Source organism: Streptopelia decaocto (genome assembly GCF_964273445.1).
Source record: "Streptopelia decaocto genome assembly, chromosome: 9".
NCBI classification, from domain to species: domain Eukaryota; kingdom Metazoa; phylum Chordata; class Aves; order Columbiformes; family Columbidae; genus Streptopelia; species Streptopelia decaocto.
This window is the reverse complement of record NC_138664.1, coordinates 20,274,944-20,292,439: the sequence shown is the minus strand read 5'-3', so window position 1 is coordinate 20,292,439 and position 17,496 is coordinate 20,274,944. Positions and strand designations below refer to the sequence as shown.

The following is a 17,496-nucleotide window of genomic DNA, read 5'->3' as shown; positions in this document are numbered from 1 at the left end:
AGGAGAATATCATTCTAAAAGGGTTAATGGGGAAATAAGAGAGTTTCCTTTTAAAGGTCAAGGCTGTCTAAACTGCTGAAGCAGTGAAATGCTCACCAGAATAGAAAGGATCTAGTGGACCTCGCTTTTCAGCTCCCCAGGATGTGCCAGGGTAGGGAAAGGGGCAAGTGTCTTGTCTGTTAAACTACTGGTGATGGATTAGAGACGTGATTGTTCCCTACAGCGCCCCTGGAGTGTTTGGGATCCCTAAGTGACCTTCCTACTCTGTCCCAAACGTATTTAAGATGCCAGAGGGATATCGGCCCTTCTGGTGCTCAACTTCTCTTTTGGAAAATTAGGCACATCTTCAGTCTTTGCTCCTTGTTGTCTGAAGACACCGTTGTCATTTCTGTATTTTTATCTCGGTGGCCTGTAGTCTGCTGTGTACAATCACACGCAAGCTCTTTAGGTTCCTGAAGCAACTTGAATGTATAGGTTTTACTTGACCTACAAAGGCAGAAGGGAGTGGGCAGGCACAGGGGTGTCTCCAGGTCAGTGATGACCCTTATCACTAACCAGTTACGTAGCATGTGTGTCAGACCTCATGCTGATTTGGTTTGGGGGTTTTGTTGTGTTTCTTTTTACAGGAGATCAGCCACAACCTGGGTGTGTGCTACATGTACCTGAAACACTACAACAAGGTAACGCAAATACTTGTCTTATCTGCCTGATAAATGGGAAGTTTGAAGTGGGTCATTTGCAGTGACAAATATTAAGGAAATTTTTCGCTTTGACATTTATTTCTGGGAGCAAAAGTTTGTGAGCTGTCTCTGGTTTTGGCTGCATATGGAATTACTTGGAGTCAGCTGCAGGTTAGCGGAGTTGGGTAAGAGTGAAACAGATTCGCCTTGTTGCTGGCCAGGAGACTTTTTCCAAACTAGGATTTTTTTCAGAGAGCGTCTTTGGTTTTAAAGGGAATGTTTGAGTGTGATGGTGAAGACCCAAACCGCTTCCCCTGCGCACAGCTCCAACTGCTGCACCTTGTGCACAGGGTTTCTGGAGGAAACTTGCTGCCCCTTGGCTCTGGCAGGATTCAGGGAGAAGAGTTTGTTTGCTGAAGTTGCAGCAGACACCTTTTTTCTCTTCATGGAAAAGATTTAGTGAAGCTCTTGTTGCATGAAGCCTGGAGCACAAGTCACAAAAGAGCTTGATTAGCTTTGTAGCTAATAAGGAACTTCTTGGAAGCTTCAGATTGAGTTTTGTTCCTACATCTGAGCGTGCAGTTCCCAGCTCCTCGCTTCACTCTCCCATAGGTGTTTGTGCTGAGCCCCGAGCTGCCTCTGACCCTGTGGGATTACTTTGTAAGGGCAAAAATCAGCATTTAGAAACCTTTTGTTCCCAGTTTGGACCAGCCGCTCCCTGCTGCTCGTCCTGGTGCAGTGTGCCGGCCCTCGCAGCAAACTCCTGCTGCATTCCCGGTTCAAGGCCTGGCTGTAAAGCAAGAAACTGCAGAGCATAGCTTCATTCTTGGGGTTTGTTGTCTGCAGTAATGCCTTCAAACTGGAACCTGCTGACTTCTGCGTAACTCTGGCATGTTCTGGTCACGCTGGGCAGCAATACAAGGACATCTAAAACATAACCAAGCCTGCAGGGGTTTCTGTCTTTTCAGTAACTGGTAACAAATATCCCATATTGCAGAATTCCGTTGTTCTGTCAGCATTTCTCTTTCTAGTGTATCACGTGTTGAGAGACAGCGAACATACTGTGCTGTCCTGCTGGCCAGGCCTGAGGAGGTAAGAGGAAGACTGAGGTCCCTGTAATCACTTATTATTTTGTTTTATCCTCCGTGGTTGTGTGTTTAGGCACAAGACCAGCTAAACCGTGCCCTGGAGCTCAACAGACATGATCTGACTTACATGATGCTGGGGAAAATTCACCTCTTGGAGGGGAAGACGGATAAAGCCATTGAAGTCTATAAGAAAGCCGTAGAGTAAGAATATATCCCTTCTTCTATCTACCCATGTCCCATCCTATGCCAGGAGAAATTTAATTGGTGCCCCAGATCTGAATTGAGGCTGTGATTAAAAAGATAATGATAATTACAGCTTCTCTGTGCAGAGCTGGCACTTTGAAGCTCTCAGCTGTAGTTCTGCTGCTGCCAATGTGGCAGGAAAGGAGGGAACTGTGTGAAGGGCTGCCAAAAACAGTGGAAACACAAATGGACAGAGATGCCTGGGAGCAAACCTGCCCAAAACTGCCTTCATAAACCCCAAAGGTTTATCTGCCAAAATGACATAACCCCGGGTGTCTCACTGGCCCCAATTGTCTGTCAAAAATCAGTTGCAGGGTTTCACATACTGTTTTCTCTCGGAGTGATTTGCATTTGGAAGTGCCCGAGTACGCAGACCAGGGACAGGTTGGTGCGCAATGAGTTTCTCTCACCTCGTCACTGTTTCTCAGCACCGATCTGTATTGTTTTAGGGCATTCCTGAGCGTCTGATCTCCCAGTGCTTTTAAAACGCGATTTTGTAGCAGAGGCAAACACTAAAGAAAAGCAGGAGCATGTCGGAAGCTGCTGAAGGATCTACATTTTGTACTGGCTCTTTTTACGTGCTGTTTACTTCCACATCTGGTTTTGGCTGCTGTCTGACAGTATGTTGGGTTGGGTGGACATTTGGATTAATCTAGAATCGTTATTACGTAAATAATCCTTGCTAAGCATCTTACCAGGTTTCTGTATCTTATCTCGGTGCTCCCCTGCCCCCCCTTCTTCCTCACTCCTGTTGATTTCTTCTGTTTTATTCTCATCTGCCTGTTACGCTTTGCCCGCTGTTACCCGCTCCAGGAGAGGCTGTCGCTGCTCTGTGTTTATTTACCGCCAGGCACGGGTGGTTTTGTTCTGAGTGAGGTTTCAAGGTGCCAATGCGAGTGCTTGTATTAGATTTCTTAAGTCTTGATAGCAGGGAATTGAAAAGTTAGTTCCGTTAAGGTGAGCAAGGCCACAAATGCAGTGTCTGTTTCTGCTTTTTCTTATTGTTGTTGTTGGTTTTGTCCTCTCTATGGGAATGGCGATGCTTTTAAAAGGGTTCACAACATCATTGCGTGAACCCCAGACTAGCAGTGTAGGATTGGGAGTTATATACAGTCATTAAAAGCCCTTGGGAGATACTTTAGTGCTGAGTGCTCTGGTTTGTGGGCAGTGCACAGCTGGTCTGTGAAACCAGGTTTGTAATCTTTTTACAGGGTGAATTAAACGTCTGACAATGCGTGTGTGTAGGATCCATCAGAAATGCTGAGGATTACCTGCCCTACACGGCCCAGGAGGCTTGGGATGGATTTACAGGGCGGTTTATGGGAGACGATGGAGAATCGCATTTTGTATTTCCAGGTCACTGATGCAGACTCACTTTGAAGCTCAGCAACACCACATTATCTCCTTATGCATCCAGATCTATATACAGAGCTGTGGTGACTTCCTGTTCATATCTAGAAGACATGTGGAAAGCTTGGGTGTAATATTGTTCAGTCCCCATGATGGCAATCGTTCTGATATTTGCATTTAATAATAACAGTTTATTTCCTGGAGTGATACTGGTATAACGTAGCATCGTAATTCCATCTTCTGTTTTTAGCTTGTTCTAGAAGGGCTAATAAGCAACGCAGCTCTCTGGCTTTTGTATTACAGGTTTTCTCCAGAAAACACAGACCTCCTTACAACACTGGGGTTGCTTTACCTGCAGGTACTGAGGACTGTTAACTATTACATGAACTTAATTATTTTCAAAATGACTGAGGTTTGGTTTTTTATAGAGTTAATTTCTCTCCAGCTTCTGCATACATTTCTCTAAATAGTTGATTTAACATGACAGAGCTTGCTTTTCTCTATCTTCCTTTTTTCCTTTTGTTGCTAAAACTAAGTTGATATCCTGGCCCTGAGCCAGAGCAGGAATTTGATTTGGCAACTGCCCTAATTCTGCTCTAAATCCTCCAAGTACAACAAAACATGACTAATCATTACCTTGCTTCCGGAGCACGAGTCTAGCAAGTCATTCTACAAAAGCAGCTATGAAATTCTTAGTGTTAATGCACCGGAGAAGAAAACCTGAATGGATTTAAATAACAAAGGCATGCTTATCGCTTGGGTCTGTAACATGTATGGGAAGGACCACCATAATTAAGCTTCCCTAAGAGTGAACAAGCAAATAAGAACCGGCAGTAGTGCTCGAAAGGCTTGATGGGCTTGAAAACTTGCACCAAGTGCTGATTTGGAAAGATCCTCAAGCATTTCCCGAATCATTTAGATGCTCGAGAATAAAATGTAGATCTCAAAAGTCATTGCCTTGCTCTAGAGTTAGGGAAATTCAGCAGGAGCCTTGGGCATCTAAAATGGATGCATGTGGATTTAGAAGGGAGTATGAGGTAGGAGAGGATGCTGGTGCATCCTGGTACAATTCTGGCATAACTCAATCGAAAATGGGAGGATTTAAGTGATTCTGAGCTGTCATGTGCTTCTATATATACGCAGTCATGCCCACTAACACTTGCAGTCCATTAGAAGACAAATAAAGACTTTTTCAAGTGAAAAGAGTGCCGTGGGGGGCGAGGAAATCGTGGCGAGGGAATGGAGGATGTGCAGGGTAGTGGTTTGTAGCCTCTTTGCTGGAAGAGAGGAAGGAGCAGAGGATCGTCAACCCGGAGCTCACTCCTGTATGGAAATGTCAGAAAGCTTGTGTTCTTCTCCTTAACGCCACTTATTCCTGAAGTTCTGATGCCCATTTGCTTCTTTTCCCAGCGTGAGGATTACCAGAAGGCTTTTGAACACCTCGGAAATGCGCTTACGTACGACCCAGGCAACTACAAGGTATCATGAGGAGTGGAAACGAACCAGCTGAATGATGATGAGACACCTTTTAAAGCTAATTCCAGTATCAGAGCTTTGCTGTCTAAATGCAGAGTCTTAGCCTGGAGGGGCTGAAAAGGATCATGCCCAGAAAGTTTGATCCGAAATACATTTCTGGGACCTTTCCCTGGGTAGGGAGTTGGATGATTGTGGAGGCAGAATATGGGATGTTAAATTGATCCCTTTGGTTTTTAATCTGGTTTTCATCTTTAATTGATCCCTTTGGTTTTTAATATCAAACAAATTAAAACAAATGGAAATTACTTTGCAAGGAAAATGTTCTAGGCATTGTTTCAAAAATCCCAAGAGCCGTTCCTGGTCCCTGCGACCCCTAGTCAGCACAGATAAAAGGGATATTGCGCTACATTATTCTCCCATCTGCTAATAGCCGTGTCTGTGCTTCCAGCTGTTGTATACAAATGTGACTTTTCCTTGGCTCTGGTCTGGAAAGCTGAGCTTGGCATCGAGGTTTCATCCCTGATGGTGAAGCCGCTTCCCTTGTTAGCCATGTTACTTCATTTCTCTCTGCTTCCTTTTCCTTCCCTATGATGCTAATGATGGAGAGTGTTGAAATGTGAGGTTGACAAATGATACATGAATGCAAGCCGAGTGTTACTGTGAAAACACCTTTACACTTACAAATTTCTACTTGTCGCTGTGAAGTATTATAAAGGACTTAGCTGGTGTGGTATAAATATAGCGTGTTGTAATCACTTGCTTTTTTTTTCCCCACGCATATTTCTATCAACTTGCAGTATCAGCCAGTTAGTGTGAACTAGGCCAGCTTTGCTACTTTGCTTGAGTATGTTTTACTCTCCATTTAAATTGCACCAGAACTATTTCTATCTGGGCTTGTTGGTAAAAAGCATCTGTTAGTGCATGGATCTTCTCAGAGACTCAGGCCCTGGGAGACACTGCTGTCACCCCAAAATGTACCTTCAATGCTTGTCACATTGCAAGATTTCTGAGGCAATTGTGGTTGAGATGGTTGAGGAAGAAGCCGAGCCAAGTCCCTTCTTTACACTGTTTTCTGCTACATGTTGGGAGATTGTAGAGTCCCCATCTGCTCCCCACTGCTGGTCTTGGCAGCCCCTAGAAGAAAACACCTGAAAAAGTTGAATAGTAGCTTATGACATGGCTTTAGTTGGTTAATTTTGCCCTGTTGTCTTCTTGCTGTGTCTGGGGAAACGCTGGTCGCTTGTCTCTGCAGGCGACCTTGGCGGCTGGCAGCATGATGCAGGCCCACGGGGACTTTGACGTCGCTCTCTCCAAGTACCGGCTGGTAGCCAGCGCTGTCCCCGAGAGCCCCCCGCTGTGGAACAACATCGGCATGTGCTTCTTCGGGAAGAAGAAATATGTAGCAGTAAGTATCAGGTTTCCTTTCTTCTTTCATCTGTAGCTAACATGGCGTGAGAACAGGATTCCTCTTGTGGTCTGTTCTGGGTGTCACAGAGGGTTTATTCCTTATTTTTGAAGGCCGTCAGCTGCCTGAAGCGGGCAAACTACTTGGCTCCCTTTGACTGGAAGATCTTGTACAACCTGGGGCTGGTGCACCTGACGATGCAGCAATACGCCTCCGCTTTCCACTTCCTCAGCGCCGCCATCAACTTCCAGCCCAAGATGGGAGAGCTGTACATGCTCCTCGCAGGTACACGACGCGTCCAGCTTGGGGGATGCAACGTTATTACAGAGACAGAAAGTTTGGGCTGAAGGAAACAGATGTTGGATCAACACTATACCAAGGAGTTGTTCCCCAGTAGGTCACGGACAGGTGAAAAATCTTGAATAGTTTGTTCTCTCTCTGTGGGGTGAAAGGAGGTTAAATTGCAGTCAGATCAACTTTAAAACATTGGAAAAGACTTTTTACATGTAAGAGTTGAGATTTGAGTTGCTGTGGATTTCTGGCACTGGGTCATTTTTGGGATTAAACCAGACAAGTATTTGTCAGAAGTGACGTTAGGAGGGTTAATCTCGGCAGCAGCCCAGACAACTCTGCTAGCACCTATTTATTTTACGATGTAATGTTGTTCAGAATGGCCCTAAAAATGAAGTTCTTGTGAAGCATCAACCTGTGTGTACATTTTGCTTTGGTACAGTCGCTCTGACAAACCTTGAAGACATCGAGAGTGCAAAACATTCCTACGAGCAAGCTGTGGCACTGGACAAGTAAGTCTTTGTCATAGCTGGAGAAGTCCAATTGTGTCGCTTTGCCTCCCTCCCCTGGTTTCCGTTGTTCCTTTATTCCTCTGTCTACTTTGACTCTAAACAGTTAGCGACAGGGAAACATTTTTATTCCTGCAGCTGTGTAAATCACTGTTTCAAAACCACCTTTTTTTGCATTCATTCAGGTCAGCTCTGAAAAATGAAAGGGAAATTTTGTTTCAGTCCAATCAAAGCTGGTCTTTATTTTGCTGTTTAGTTGGCGAGTCAGTGGTGATGATTTTGGATTCCAGCGAATATTTATACACAGTGACGCAGGTTTAATAACAGAAGAAAAGTCATCCCAGAATATTTTGTAACCCAAAGCTTGAGCACTGTGCAGAGCAGTGAGAGACTTGAGGGGAAGCCTGTTCTGAATGGGGCAGAGGGAGCATTTTAGCTGGGATATAAAAGTGCAGCAACATGGCCCTTTCTCCTCCATGTTGTTAGCAATTCTGTATTTGCAATGTGGCTCTTAAAATCAGAGCACTTGCCTTCAGAAATGTTAAAATGGACCTTGCAGTATTTCAGTCAGCAAAACAGATTTATTAATAGCTTTGGCTTCCTGCGTCTGCTTTTCTTTACCTTTTTGACTTATCAGATTTTAGGCAGCAGGTGGTTCTTCTCCCCAGTGAATATTTGCATCCTGAGCCCAGCAGAGCTGAGGCAAAACCATCTGCAGCGGCCACAGAGTAACCAAACCGGTGCGAACTGCGATCAAAGATTTATTATATAAATGCATCGCTGTGCGGGGGTGCTTTGCAGTCACACATTGGTCATTCCTACCGACTTCACTGAGTCAACACCTCTGCCTGGCTTTCCTAATCCGGGCCTAGCAAGGCTGTACAGGACCTCACAGATTCCTCAGCTTGCCTACTCAGGAGTTTGGGCGCTTTGATTGCAGAGGCGAATAGAAATTTAGCTCCACGACTTCGCCTAAATATTCTGCGCTGCTGTGATGCTGCAGCTTGATAGTTGTACCGGGGAAATAAAACCTCGTCAGAGCAAAACTGAACAGAACTGCCAGGGACTGCGGGGAGGAAGAGCCAGACTCTGTTAGGCTTGTTCAGCCAACATGCTGTGTATTTTAGATGGCTATTGTGTGGCTGAATCCATGTCCCCACAGGCTTGCTTTGCTGGCATATTATGGGCTGTTTGGCTGGGATGGAGATGGCTGTGTTTGCTGCTGTTGGTGTGAATACCTTTATAGCAGCCTGGGTGCCGTGCTGGGGCCTGGAATGGAAAGCATCTTGGAAAAATCTTTCAAAAAGGTGTTTCTCATAGCTGTCTGTCCTTTCTGTGCTTGTTTAGCTATTGATTTTTTTCTAACTGCTGTATCGCTTCTCAGCTCTTGAAGGCAAATTAGCTCGATAAGGTTCAATTAATTTTCAAAGTGGCTGTTCTCAGATCTGTCTGATCACTGCTCTCAGTGTTTCATTGTGTGGGTTTGGTTTTTGCACATTTTATTTTTTGGCTTTCTTTTTCCCCACTAAGAGGTAGGGTTTGATATTTATTTTTTCACGCATTTCTTCCTTTACTTTGGCAAAGACGGTGAGGAGGGTTTTTTTGTGGCAGGATCAGTGTTCCAGTTTCTCAGTTAAAGGAAAACCGACAGTTCGAGATTTCTTCTAATAGTGTTTCTTGCAGCGCTGTCATATAACTTACCAAGGATGGATAGGCATGTCCTGCAGGTGACACCTATTTATGGAACAGCGTTAGCAGAAGCCTTCCCTTCTGCGCTTTTCACGAAGAGCTGTGAAAACGGGTTGTCCCTGGATGGCTCCAGTTATCCCTGCCAGGCTCCAGGAGAGGGCACCAGTCCCTCGCCCACATTGACTGAGCGAACCCCAGCGTGTCCCCCGCTGCCCTGCGCAGTCTCCCCAGCTCTCGCCTGGCTGAGCCTAGCCTGCAGGAGCTATTGATTTTTTTCTAACTGCTGTATCCTAGCCTGCAGGAGCTCCCGTGCTGGGGCTGATGATCCTCTTGCATTTATTTTTTGGTCAGATAACACACATGCATTTTGCTGCTCCAAAATAAGGGGGAGATTCAGGCTGATAACAAATGGTCAGAGCAGTTTGTTGAGCGTGGCTTGTCAGGCAATTAAGGAAGTATCAAGTCTCCGAGAGCCTCGCTTATTGATTACAGAGCCAAGCTCACTCTTTCCCTCCCGTTTAGTTTGCTCACACTCCTGGCTATGCCAGAAATGCTGCTCCGTGGGGTGAACGTATCCTAAGGAAGGAAATGGATACTGTAGAAAATGAGAATAGATGGAGCAGTTCTGCCTTTTTTGAGATATTTATATGCTGTTGTGTATCACGAAGGGAGGAGTGCACAGGATATGGGCATTGTCTGCGGCGCTAGGCTCCTCTTTGAGCACGTCGTTAATAGGTGTCGCTGACTGTTTCTGTACAACAGTATGTACAGTTATGCATGGATGAAAGAGAAGAAGTGAGGAAAATGAAAGGTAAACAGCATGTTCTGTAGCATGTTGGGTTGTAAAATACCATCAATAAGCCCGAGTCTGTTCCACTGCCCTGTCCTACGACAAGCTGCTCTCCCACAAACTGGGGGAGCCTGGGGTGAGTTGGAGCAGAGCTCAGCATTACCAGTATGATGAAACCGCATCGCTGCTCCCCTGCCCCAGGAGCACAGTGCTGGGAGACCAGGCACTTGCTAGAGACAGTCCTGAGATGTCCCCAGGTGCAAAGAACTGTCACACGGTGAGGCCACCAGCAGAGTAATATTGTCATTGACACTTGGAGACTTTGCTGAGCTCAGGCACCAAGTCACCCAGCGTGTGGGACTCTGTCATGCTCCCAAAGGACTCTGGCTGCTCCATTTCGCCCGTTTTGGGGTACCGAGTACCCCATCCTTGTCAGTCAGGTGTCTCCAGCTTTGCTGCTTGGGCACGTCTTGAATTCAAGTCAGGAGGAGCGTTCCAGTGGTGAATGCGATGCATCCTGTGTGTGTTTGCTGCAGGTGCAACCCCCTCGTCAACCTGAACTACGCCATCCTGCTGTACAACCAGGGCGACAGGAAGGGAGCGCTCTGCCAGTACCAGGAGATGGAGAAGAAGGTCAACACCCTGAAGGAGAGCAGCACTCTCGACTTTGATCCTGAGGTATGTGCCCAGCGGTTGTCAGCGAGAACTGAGTAGCCACGCTAAGTCTGGCAACAAACGAGGAGGAAATTTGACTTTGGAGTCCAATTATTAGGAAGAAATTGCGCTTGCGAGGTTTTCCGAGTAGAGCAGCCACCTGCTGAGAGCTGTGCGCTTCATTTCTGTTCTTTGAAGCCCAGTTCTTCAATCAATACACAGCAAGACAAGATTCCCTCTTAATTAAGGGAATGAATTAGCGGAGATGTTTCCCTCGAGCACCAAGGCAATAGCCAGCTCTGCACAGCTCTTATTTTTATTGTGTTGGTGTTGATTTGTTGTCTAAAGCGTTCCTGTTTGTAAAGATCTCCTCTTTTTGTTGCTTGGGAAGATGGTGGAGGTTGCCCAGAAGATGGGAGCTGCCCTGCAGGTGGGGGAGAGCCTGGTCTGGACTAAATCTTCCAAAGAGTCGAAATCCAAGCCGCGAGCTGCTCCGTCGGGGAAATCCTCCAGCACTCAGCAGCCTTTGGGCTCCAACCAGGCCCTGGGTCAGGCCATGTCCTCGGCTGCGGGATTCGGGAAAACCATGCAGCTTCCCTCAGGTACTTTTCCTTCTTTTTCAAGTAGAACTGTGGGAGGAGAGAAGGGGAGAAGAGAAATCTCTGAGTAAGAAGTAGAGATATTGCTCATCGTGGGGATTTTCTGTCACTCTTCATCTTGTTTCCTGTGGACTGAAGCAGGAGAGAGGTTGTGTAATCCAGGCCTCTTTCTTTGGCGCCCCTAAGGACCTGTTCCATTTCTTACATGTTGAATAAACTTTCCATGCAGGGAAGACTTAGTCAAGAAAGCTGAGAAGTAAAACATACAGGAGTTTGGGGTTTACCTGAGGGACATTATCATCCATACCAGAGAAGGTTCATAACATCAGTTATCAGCCTAAATCTAAGCGTAGAAATAACTTCAGTGTGGAAGTGTCCCGTTTTGATTTTATTCTATAAGTAGCTACTTGAACTGCTTGGAAACTCTCTCTGAGTTTGCTAAAATTGTGAACAGAAAACAATAGCTTGACTATAAATCAGTGGAACTGTTTTCTTTTCCAAAGCACGAGTTAATTTGTGAGTTTGTCCTGACTTCTCACAGCAGCAAAGCCGAATGAGATCCTGTCCTTTAGCTTCCCTTCCGCAGAGCTTTGGGTACTGTAGGCTCTCCAGCCTGATAACTCACAAAAGATTCGAGTGCTATTGATGAGCTAGTGCTAGACAGAAGAGATCTGAAAGTTAAGTAGTATCTGTGGTTGTTCTGCAACTCTGTGCTGCCTGGAAGGGCAAAAAGAATAGACAAAACACACACAGTCACTCATTAACTATACCTGTGTTCTCTTGTCAGGTGCCGGAGCATCAGCTCCGCTTGCAAAGCCTCCCTCGCTGCCTCTGGAACCAGAATCAAGCTCGGACACGAGCCCCGAGGAGACCTCGGCACCAGCGGGGGCTGAGGAAGAGAGCGAAGAGAAGAGCAAGAGCCGGCAGGCAGAGGACTAGGCCGGGCTCTGGGCGGGACAGGCAGGTGCACAAGTGTCACCAGAGCTGCCTGCTGACTCGTGGGGACCCGCGGTGGCTTCACCCCGCTGTCAGTTAGTCTAAATGCCGCTGTTTTCTGTAGATGATTTTAGCACGTGGTCTCTACCTTGTCCCAAGGAGTCGTTGCAGCAGTCAGAAGAGGTTCCTGTGTAGCTGCTATTCGTGCGGTCCCAGCTCGCTACAAGAGATGGGAGGATGGAGATCCATCTCTCCACAGGGTTGTCTGTCTTCAGTGTTTGGGTTTTAAATCCTCCAGAAGGATGCCGAGGCATCCGGCACGTTTAGAAAAGCCAGTAGTAGTGACTTAGCATCCTGGACCCCAAAAAGGGACAAACCCGTCCAGCAGCTGAGGAAGCCCTGCACAGGCGGTAGGAAGGTCAGTGGTGATACGCTTGGAGATGGGGAGAAGGTTGCACAACTCACCAGGACAAGCACGGAGCAGTAAGCCGCATGCAGGTCTCGAGGGTTTTTGCCTCTGGAATTTATCCAGAGTTTGATACAGGCCCTCAGAACAACAGCTTTTGGGAACTAAAGGCGGGACCATCCTACTTGACATGGACAGCCGGTGACTGCGTTTCCGAGCAGAGTGCGTAGCACTTCCCCAAGAAAACCGAACTCAAGGCTGAAGAAAGGAGATTCCTCAGGCAGGAGCTGGTATTCCTGAGTGAGGCTGCCTGTCCTGGGAGCGGGCCAGCTGCAGCAGCCAAATTCTGAATTGTTTGCTGAGAAATAGGGTAAATGAGCCTCAGCGCAACTCTGTTCATGTGATCAGTTCTTCCTTGAGAATTTGTATTGCCCAGCAGCGGCGGAAAGATTGGTTTGCAGGGAAAAAAAAAGAACAAGCCTCTCCAGAAAAGATTATATAGTCAGCCTCAGTGCTAAGTTTAAATTGTTTGAGTCTGACAGCAGCCTTGCTCTGAATAATTTAGTTGTGCCCTCCTTACAGTTGCATTTTAGGAGAAACCATTGATGCCAGCTGCCGGGTGGCAAAGCAGCCCATTGCTGAGCAGAGCGAGGAGTTTTAACGCCTGGGTGATGCTAGAGAAGCTTTGAAAATGTTTCTATCCTTGAACAGCAAAATCTTAGCCTTCCTTTTCTCTGCTGCTGTCAGTTTGTTGCCTCTGGGATTTATCCAGAGCTTGATACAGGTCCTCAAAACCTTTTCTTGTCCTCCCTCTGTGTACTGCACACAAAGCTGATGTTGCTCTGGGACTGTTTTCCAAGCAGGGTGTGTAGCGCTTCCCCAACCAAACCGAACCTTTGGGCTGGCTTTATTTGCCAGATTTTAAAAATACCTTAAAAATTTGCCACCCGGGTTTTAAAAATATCCTTCCTGATTTTAATGCTGCGCTGTTGCATTGTTTCACTCCAGAATTAACAAGCCCAATAGAGCAAGGTTAGTAATGGAAACTTCTCTGGAGCAATAATGTAAAAGCAGCGTGACTGAGGCTCTGGGTACATGAACACCCTTCAGTTGTGCTTTGTGGGCAGCTGCCGTTATCCAGAATGACATTAATGCATCTTTAGAGCACAACCAAGAACTGAAGCGCTCTCTGGAGAACACTTTGTCCTCTGTCTTGATTGCCCAAACTGCTTTCTTATCTCAAATGTGGCTTTTTTCCCCAGCTGTCCTCTCCTGATGGGTTTTGCATCGGTCCAGATTCAGGGTAGGGCTCCTGTAAACGTTCCCTCCTGCCAGGAGTTGAAGCAAGGAGAGGATATTTCATGGAGCGCTGGCAAATTTAAACAAACCACACAAGCAGCCGTGTAAATCAGGTACAGTGCAGTGATTTTATTCACATTACAGCTTTTTACACTGAAAGTTACTGCAGCCCATGAAGAAGAGGTTAAGGGGAGGCAGGGGATGGCAAATCTTTATCTCACCACCAGAACTTCAGTTGGAGGCAGTTTGTTTTCTGATAGCAGTAGATTGCTGTGATCTTTTAGTCTTATCACAAAGGCTTTCGAGCCCTGGCAGCTCCAACACAAGGAACAGCACCCAGAACAGTGTGGTTACAGGTGGGTGAGCACCAGCATTGCTCATAACAGGAAGATTTTCCCCTCCATTTACTCTTCGTTTTGACTTCACTTGCTGCTTTCCTCTGCCTTCTGCTTGGTGTGAAAAAAGATAAATGAGTTTAAACTATAGCATTATCAAACTCTTTTGCTCTATTCAGTAGGTGGGAGCAGAACCTCATCCCACTGCGCCTCTTACCTTCTTGGTTGCTAGGATGCTTTCATAGGGTAAACTTTACATGTTTAGTACATTTGGAAGTACTGTAAAGGTATTTAAAATGAATATATATTTTGGTGAACAGCTTATGCAGACAATTAACCAACTCTTCCATGAAAAGGAGCAGAAGGACCCTTTTACTTTGTGGATTTGAACAGAGCAGAAAGGCTGTAATTCCAGAGACGTGTAATTCCAGCTGGATAATAAATAGAACCACAATTCCTTGTCCTGTCCCCTCTCTCCCCGCTGGGTATTGTCATGATGGCATTTGCATACAGGAAATTCATAGTATCCTTACGGAGAACTTTTTAATGCTATCTAGTGATGAGATTGAGGCCGGACTGTTCTTTCAACTGAAATTAAGCAATGTTTGTTTCAGCAGGACCATAGTAAGTCATTTAGGGATTTTGGAAATCACACCTTATGTTCCAAAACCTGTTCCTGGCATCACCCATAATTCTCACCTTCTCTTTCCCCATCATAATTGAAATTTTAAGATGGAAAAGAATAATGAGCTTAATTTCTAGGGAAGCAGAAACCATCTGCTTTAGGCCTTTTTTTTTGCCCTTTTTAGAAAAATGTGTATAATTAGCCAGGTTAAGTCATAGCACTTACAAGGCAGACTCGCAGGAAGGAAACTAGAGACTCAGCAAGACCTTGTTTCAGCCAAGAGTAATGATCTTTCTGTCCCGTTCAACCCAGACAACCTGGTCCTGAGGTCCCTGAGACAACTGGATGCTGATTTATGATACAGGCGGCCTTAGTGGATATTTGCCATGCTCCTGGATGTGATCTCGTGTGCCCAGGTGGACTTTGGGTCCTACTCAACATCCTGTTCTTGCACAAGGTGTTAAAAATTCAGACCTCCCCACTGGGAAGTGGATTTCAGTTGGCAAAGCTGCTTCTACAGAGACAAGCGTGACTAAAAAATAGGCTCCACACAAATGCAGTATGAAAAAAGCATGTATTATAACCAGGAGTTCGTCTGGTTTATAGAATCAAAACCACAGTTTTGCTACGAGGAAAGCTTTACCACTCTCTCAAACCAAACTGCACAAAAAATCAGTGTTTTCTGCAGTGGTTTGGAATAAAAGATCCAGGTGAGGTTTGAAACCAGTTTTACCCAGGCTGCACAAAGGAGCAGAAATTCATAAGGGAGGTTTTCAGGGTATTTTTTTGTTTCCCTCACCTGCATTTTGATGCGGTCGTTCCCCCTTAGCTGCCAGCATTTGTATTCACCTGCTATGAGCTCTTCTCAGCAAAGGCCTATCCCAGCTCGGTTTTCCACGCGCCGTTTGGACCAGACGCCGTCCCGAGCGTCCAGCACACAAGGTAGCGGCCACGTGTGCCATTTCCAACCTGCATTTGTTCCTTTGCTGCCAGAACCTCCTCCCACAGGAGTCCGGATCAGTAACTCCCTGAGCGTTCAGCCTGGTCTGTCCTTAGGATCCACCTGAGATGTGGTGCATGAAGCTGCTCCATCTGTTACAGAAAATTACTTTATCAGACATCTCCGAACAGATAAGAGAAGGATAATTTCTGGCTCTAGGATTGACTAAAGAGTTTAATGAGACTCAGCAATGCTAAAGCAGAAAGACAGGAGCGATGAGAGCAGCGCAAGGGAGATGCTGCACAAAAGAACTTGGTGTGAATAGGTTTTGTCCACCCTTTATCAGTCAAACTTTCAAAACAAAGAGCAAAGACAACCTTTAATATCCCATTTCTCTCAATAACCTTGTTAGCGCTTGAATGAAGAACGTGAGACACTTTGTTGCGGCCTCTGTTATTACTGGTTTTAACTAATAAGTCTATAAGATGCATCATTTTTTAAATGCTAAACTGTGTGCTTTTACCAAAGTATTAATTGCACCAGAGTGTAATTAATATGGCTTGAAACAAACCTTCCCAATCACAGACCGATTTAACGCAGGACATAAGAACACTCCAATTCCTGATAATTCAGTATATGATTATAGAATTAACAGAAAAAAGCCACTACAAGTCACATTGGTGGATTTCACTCTTTAAAAATCTATTTCTTCTTCCTGTTATTGTAACTGGGAGATGTAATAGGAAGGCAGCTGCCAATAGCAAGCCCTGCCTTAGGCTAACTAGTCTGAAAATAAACTTGGGCAGAAGGGGGACGTGGATCTCAGGGTTCGGATTCCAGGAGCTGAACAGGAGTCGGGCTCTAAAGCAACATCTGGAAGGGTCGAAGCGGTTGATGAGGTCTTTGCTAGAGCCAATGCATAAAGGAAAATGTCAGCACCATTTCTGTGAGAAGCATTAATGAGAAAAGAGCAAACTGAACTGATCTCACAGACCACAAATGAAGTGATCCTTAGTAATGCTGCAAAACTCCCCTGAAGAGAAAAACCATGGCTCATCTTTGATCAGGGTAACACAAAAACCCCAAACCCAACGTGGCTGCATTGGGTACAGGCGGACAGAAGCAGAAATAGCAGCATGCGCGGGTTTTATCATTTAGAAAGCTGTGATGAGCTCATCTGTTGCATCACCAGCAAACGATGTGGGAATGAACCTTTGGTGCAGGAGCTCCGAACCATCCCGCACGCTGCATTTCCAGGTACGAGACACGCACCAGAACAGAACCTGTAGGGACACAGAGGCCCAGGGGAAAGCAGAGGTTATTTCCAGCCTGGGTTTGAAGTTTGGGTACTTGTGCCACTTTTCACAGTGAACGGAGTCTGGATTTTTAGAATTCATTAGATAAATGTATTTAAAAATCTCTCACCTACCAAGGACTTTTGTATTTTACCAAAAAAACAAACCAACCCCACAATCCAGAGAAACATCACTAGTTTCTTCTCCCCCATAGAGACCAAAAAACCTCTCTAGCACTTTCCACTTCTGTTGTTCAGCAAGGGCTGTTAGGGACAAATCAGCTTTGCTTTATTGTCACTGTTTTAGCTTTTTTAGTGGAGTATTTTTTTCTATGGGGAGGTGCGAGACACCCTGCACGTGCAGGAAAAGGATTTCAAGAGCCTCTGCAACCCTTATTGGAATTAAGTTTGGCACCCAGAGGGATTTTAAGCACATCATGTTCACAGTGTGTGGAACAAGAAGATGAGCAGCTGGGTCCTGCCATTCAGCTCTGCTTTATTATCATATAGATTGTTTCAGAAGTTCATCAGGGATACCAACAGCCTGTCTGACTGACAACGGGTCACACTTGTTAAGAATTATCCTCGGTGAGTGAATTTGGTGAGCTCTATAGGCCTGATCAAAGCAGATGTTAATCTATAGATAGAGCAGCAGTCTGGGCATCACGAGCTGCTGGCATTTGAGAAATGGTGAGAAAGAACAGAAGCACCAGGAAGTTATTAATAATAAGAATTTTTTTTTTCTAAGCAATAAACCAATTTCTTGTTTACAGCAGCTATTTATTCAAACTAGTTTAAAAAGAGAGGTAATGCAGGTCTGTAACACTCCTGTTAAATCCAAGCATAGCTCACCCTTGGACAAGTTCTGTTAGTTACAGGATTGTAAA

At 45.6% G+C, this 17,496-nt stretch overlaps 1 protein-coding gene across 2 annotated transcripts in view; it reads left to right on the top strand.

The window, feature by feature from the left end:
* BBS4 (Bardet-Biedl syndrome 4) overlaps positions 1-16,578 on the top strand; it is a 38,345-nt gene extending 21,767 nt beyond the window's left edge. For both annotated transcript variants that reach the window (XM_082060693.1, XM_082060694.1), the window contains 10 exons: positions 627-680; positions 1,842-1,969; positions 3,665-3,719; positions 4,772-4,840; positions 6,090-6,242; positions 6,356-6,527; positions 6,976-7,045; positions 10,058-10,199; positions 10,567-10,777; positions 11,562-16,578. In XM_082060693.1, the coding sequence (XP_081916819.1) occupies positions 627-680; positions 1,842-1,969; positions 3,665-3,719; positions 4,772-4,840; positions 6,090-6,242; positions 6,356-6,527; positions 6,976-7,045; positions 10,058-10,199; positions 10,567-10,777; positions 11,562-11,713 (1,206 nt within the window). In that variant the 3' untranslated portion in view covers positions 11,714-16,578. The remainder of the gene's footprint in view (positions 1-626; positions 681-1,841; positions 1,970-3,664; positions 3,720-4,771; positions 4,841-6,089; positions 6,243-6,355; positions 6,528-6,975; positions 7,046-10,057; positions 10,200-10,566; positions 10,778-11,561) is intronic.
* The last annotated feature ends 918 nt before the right edge of the window (positions 16,579-17,496 follow it).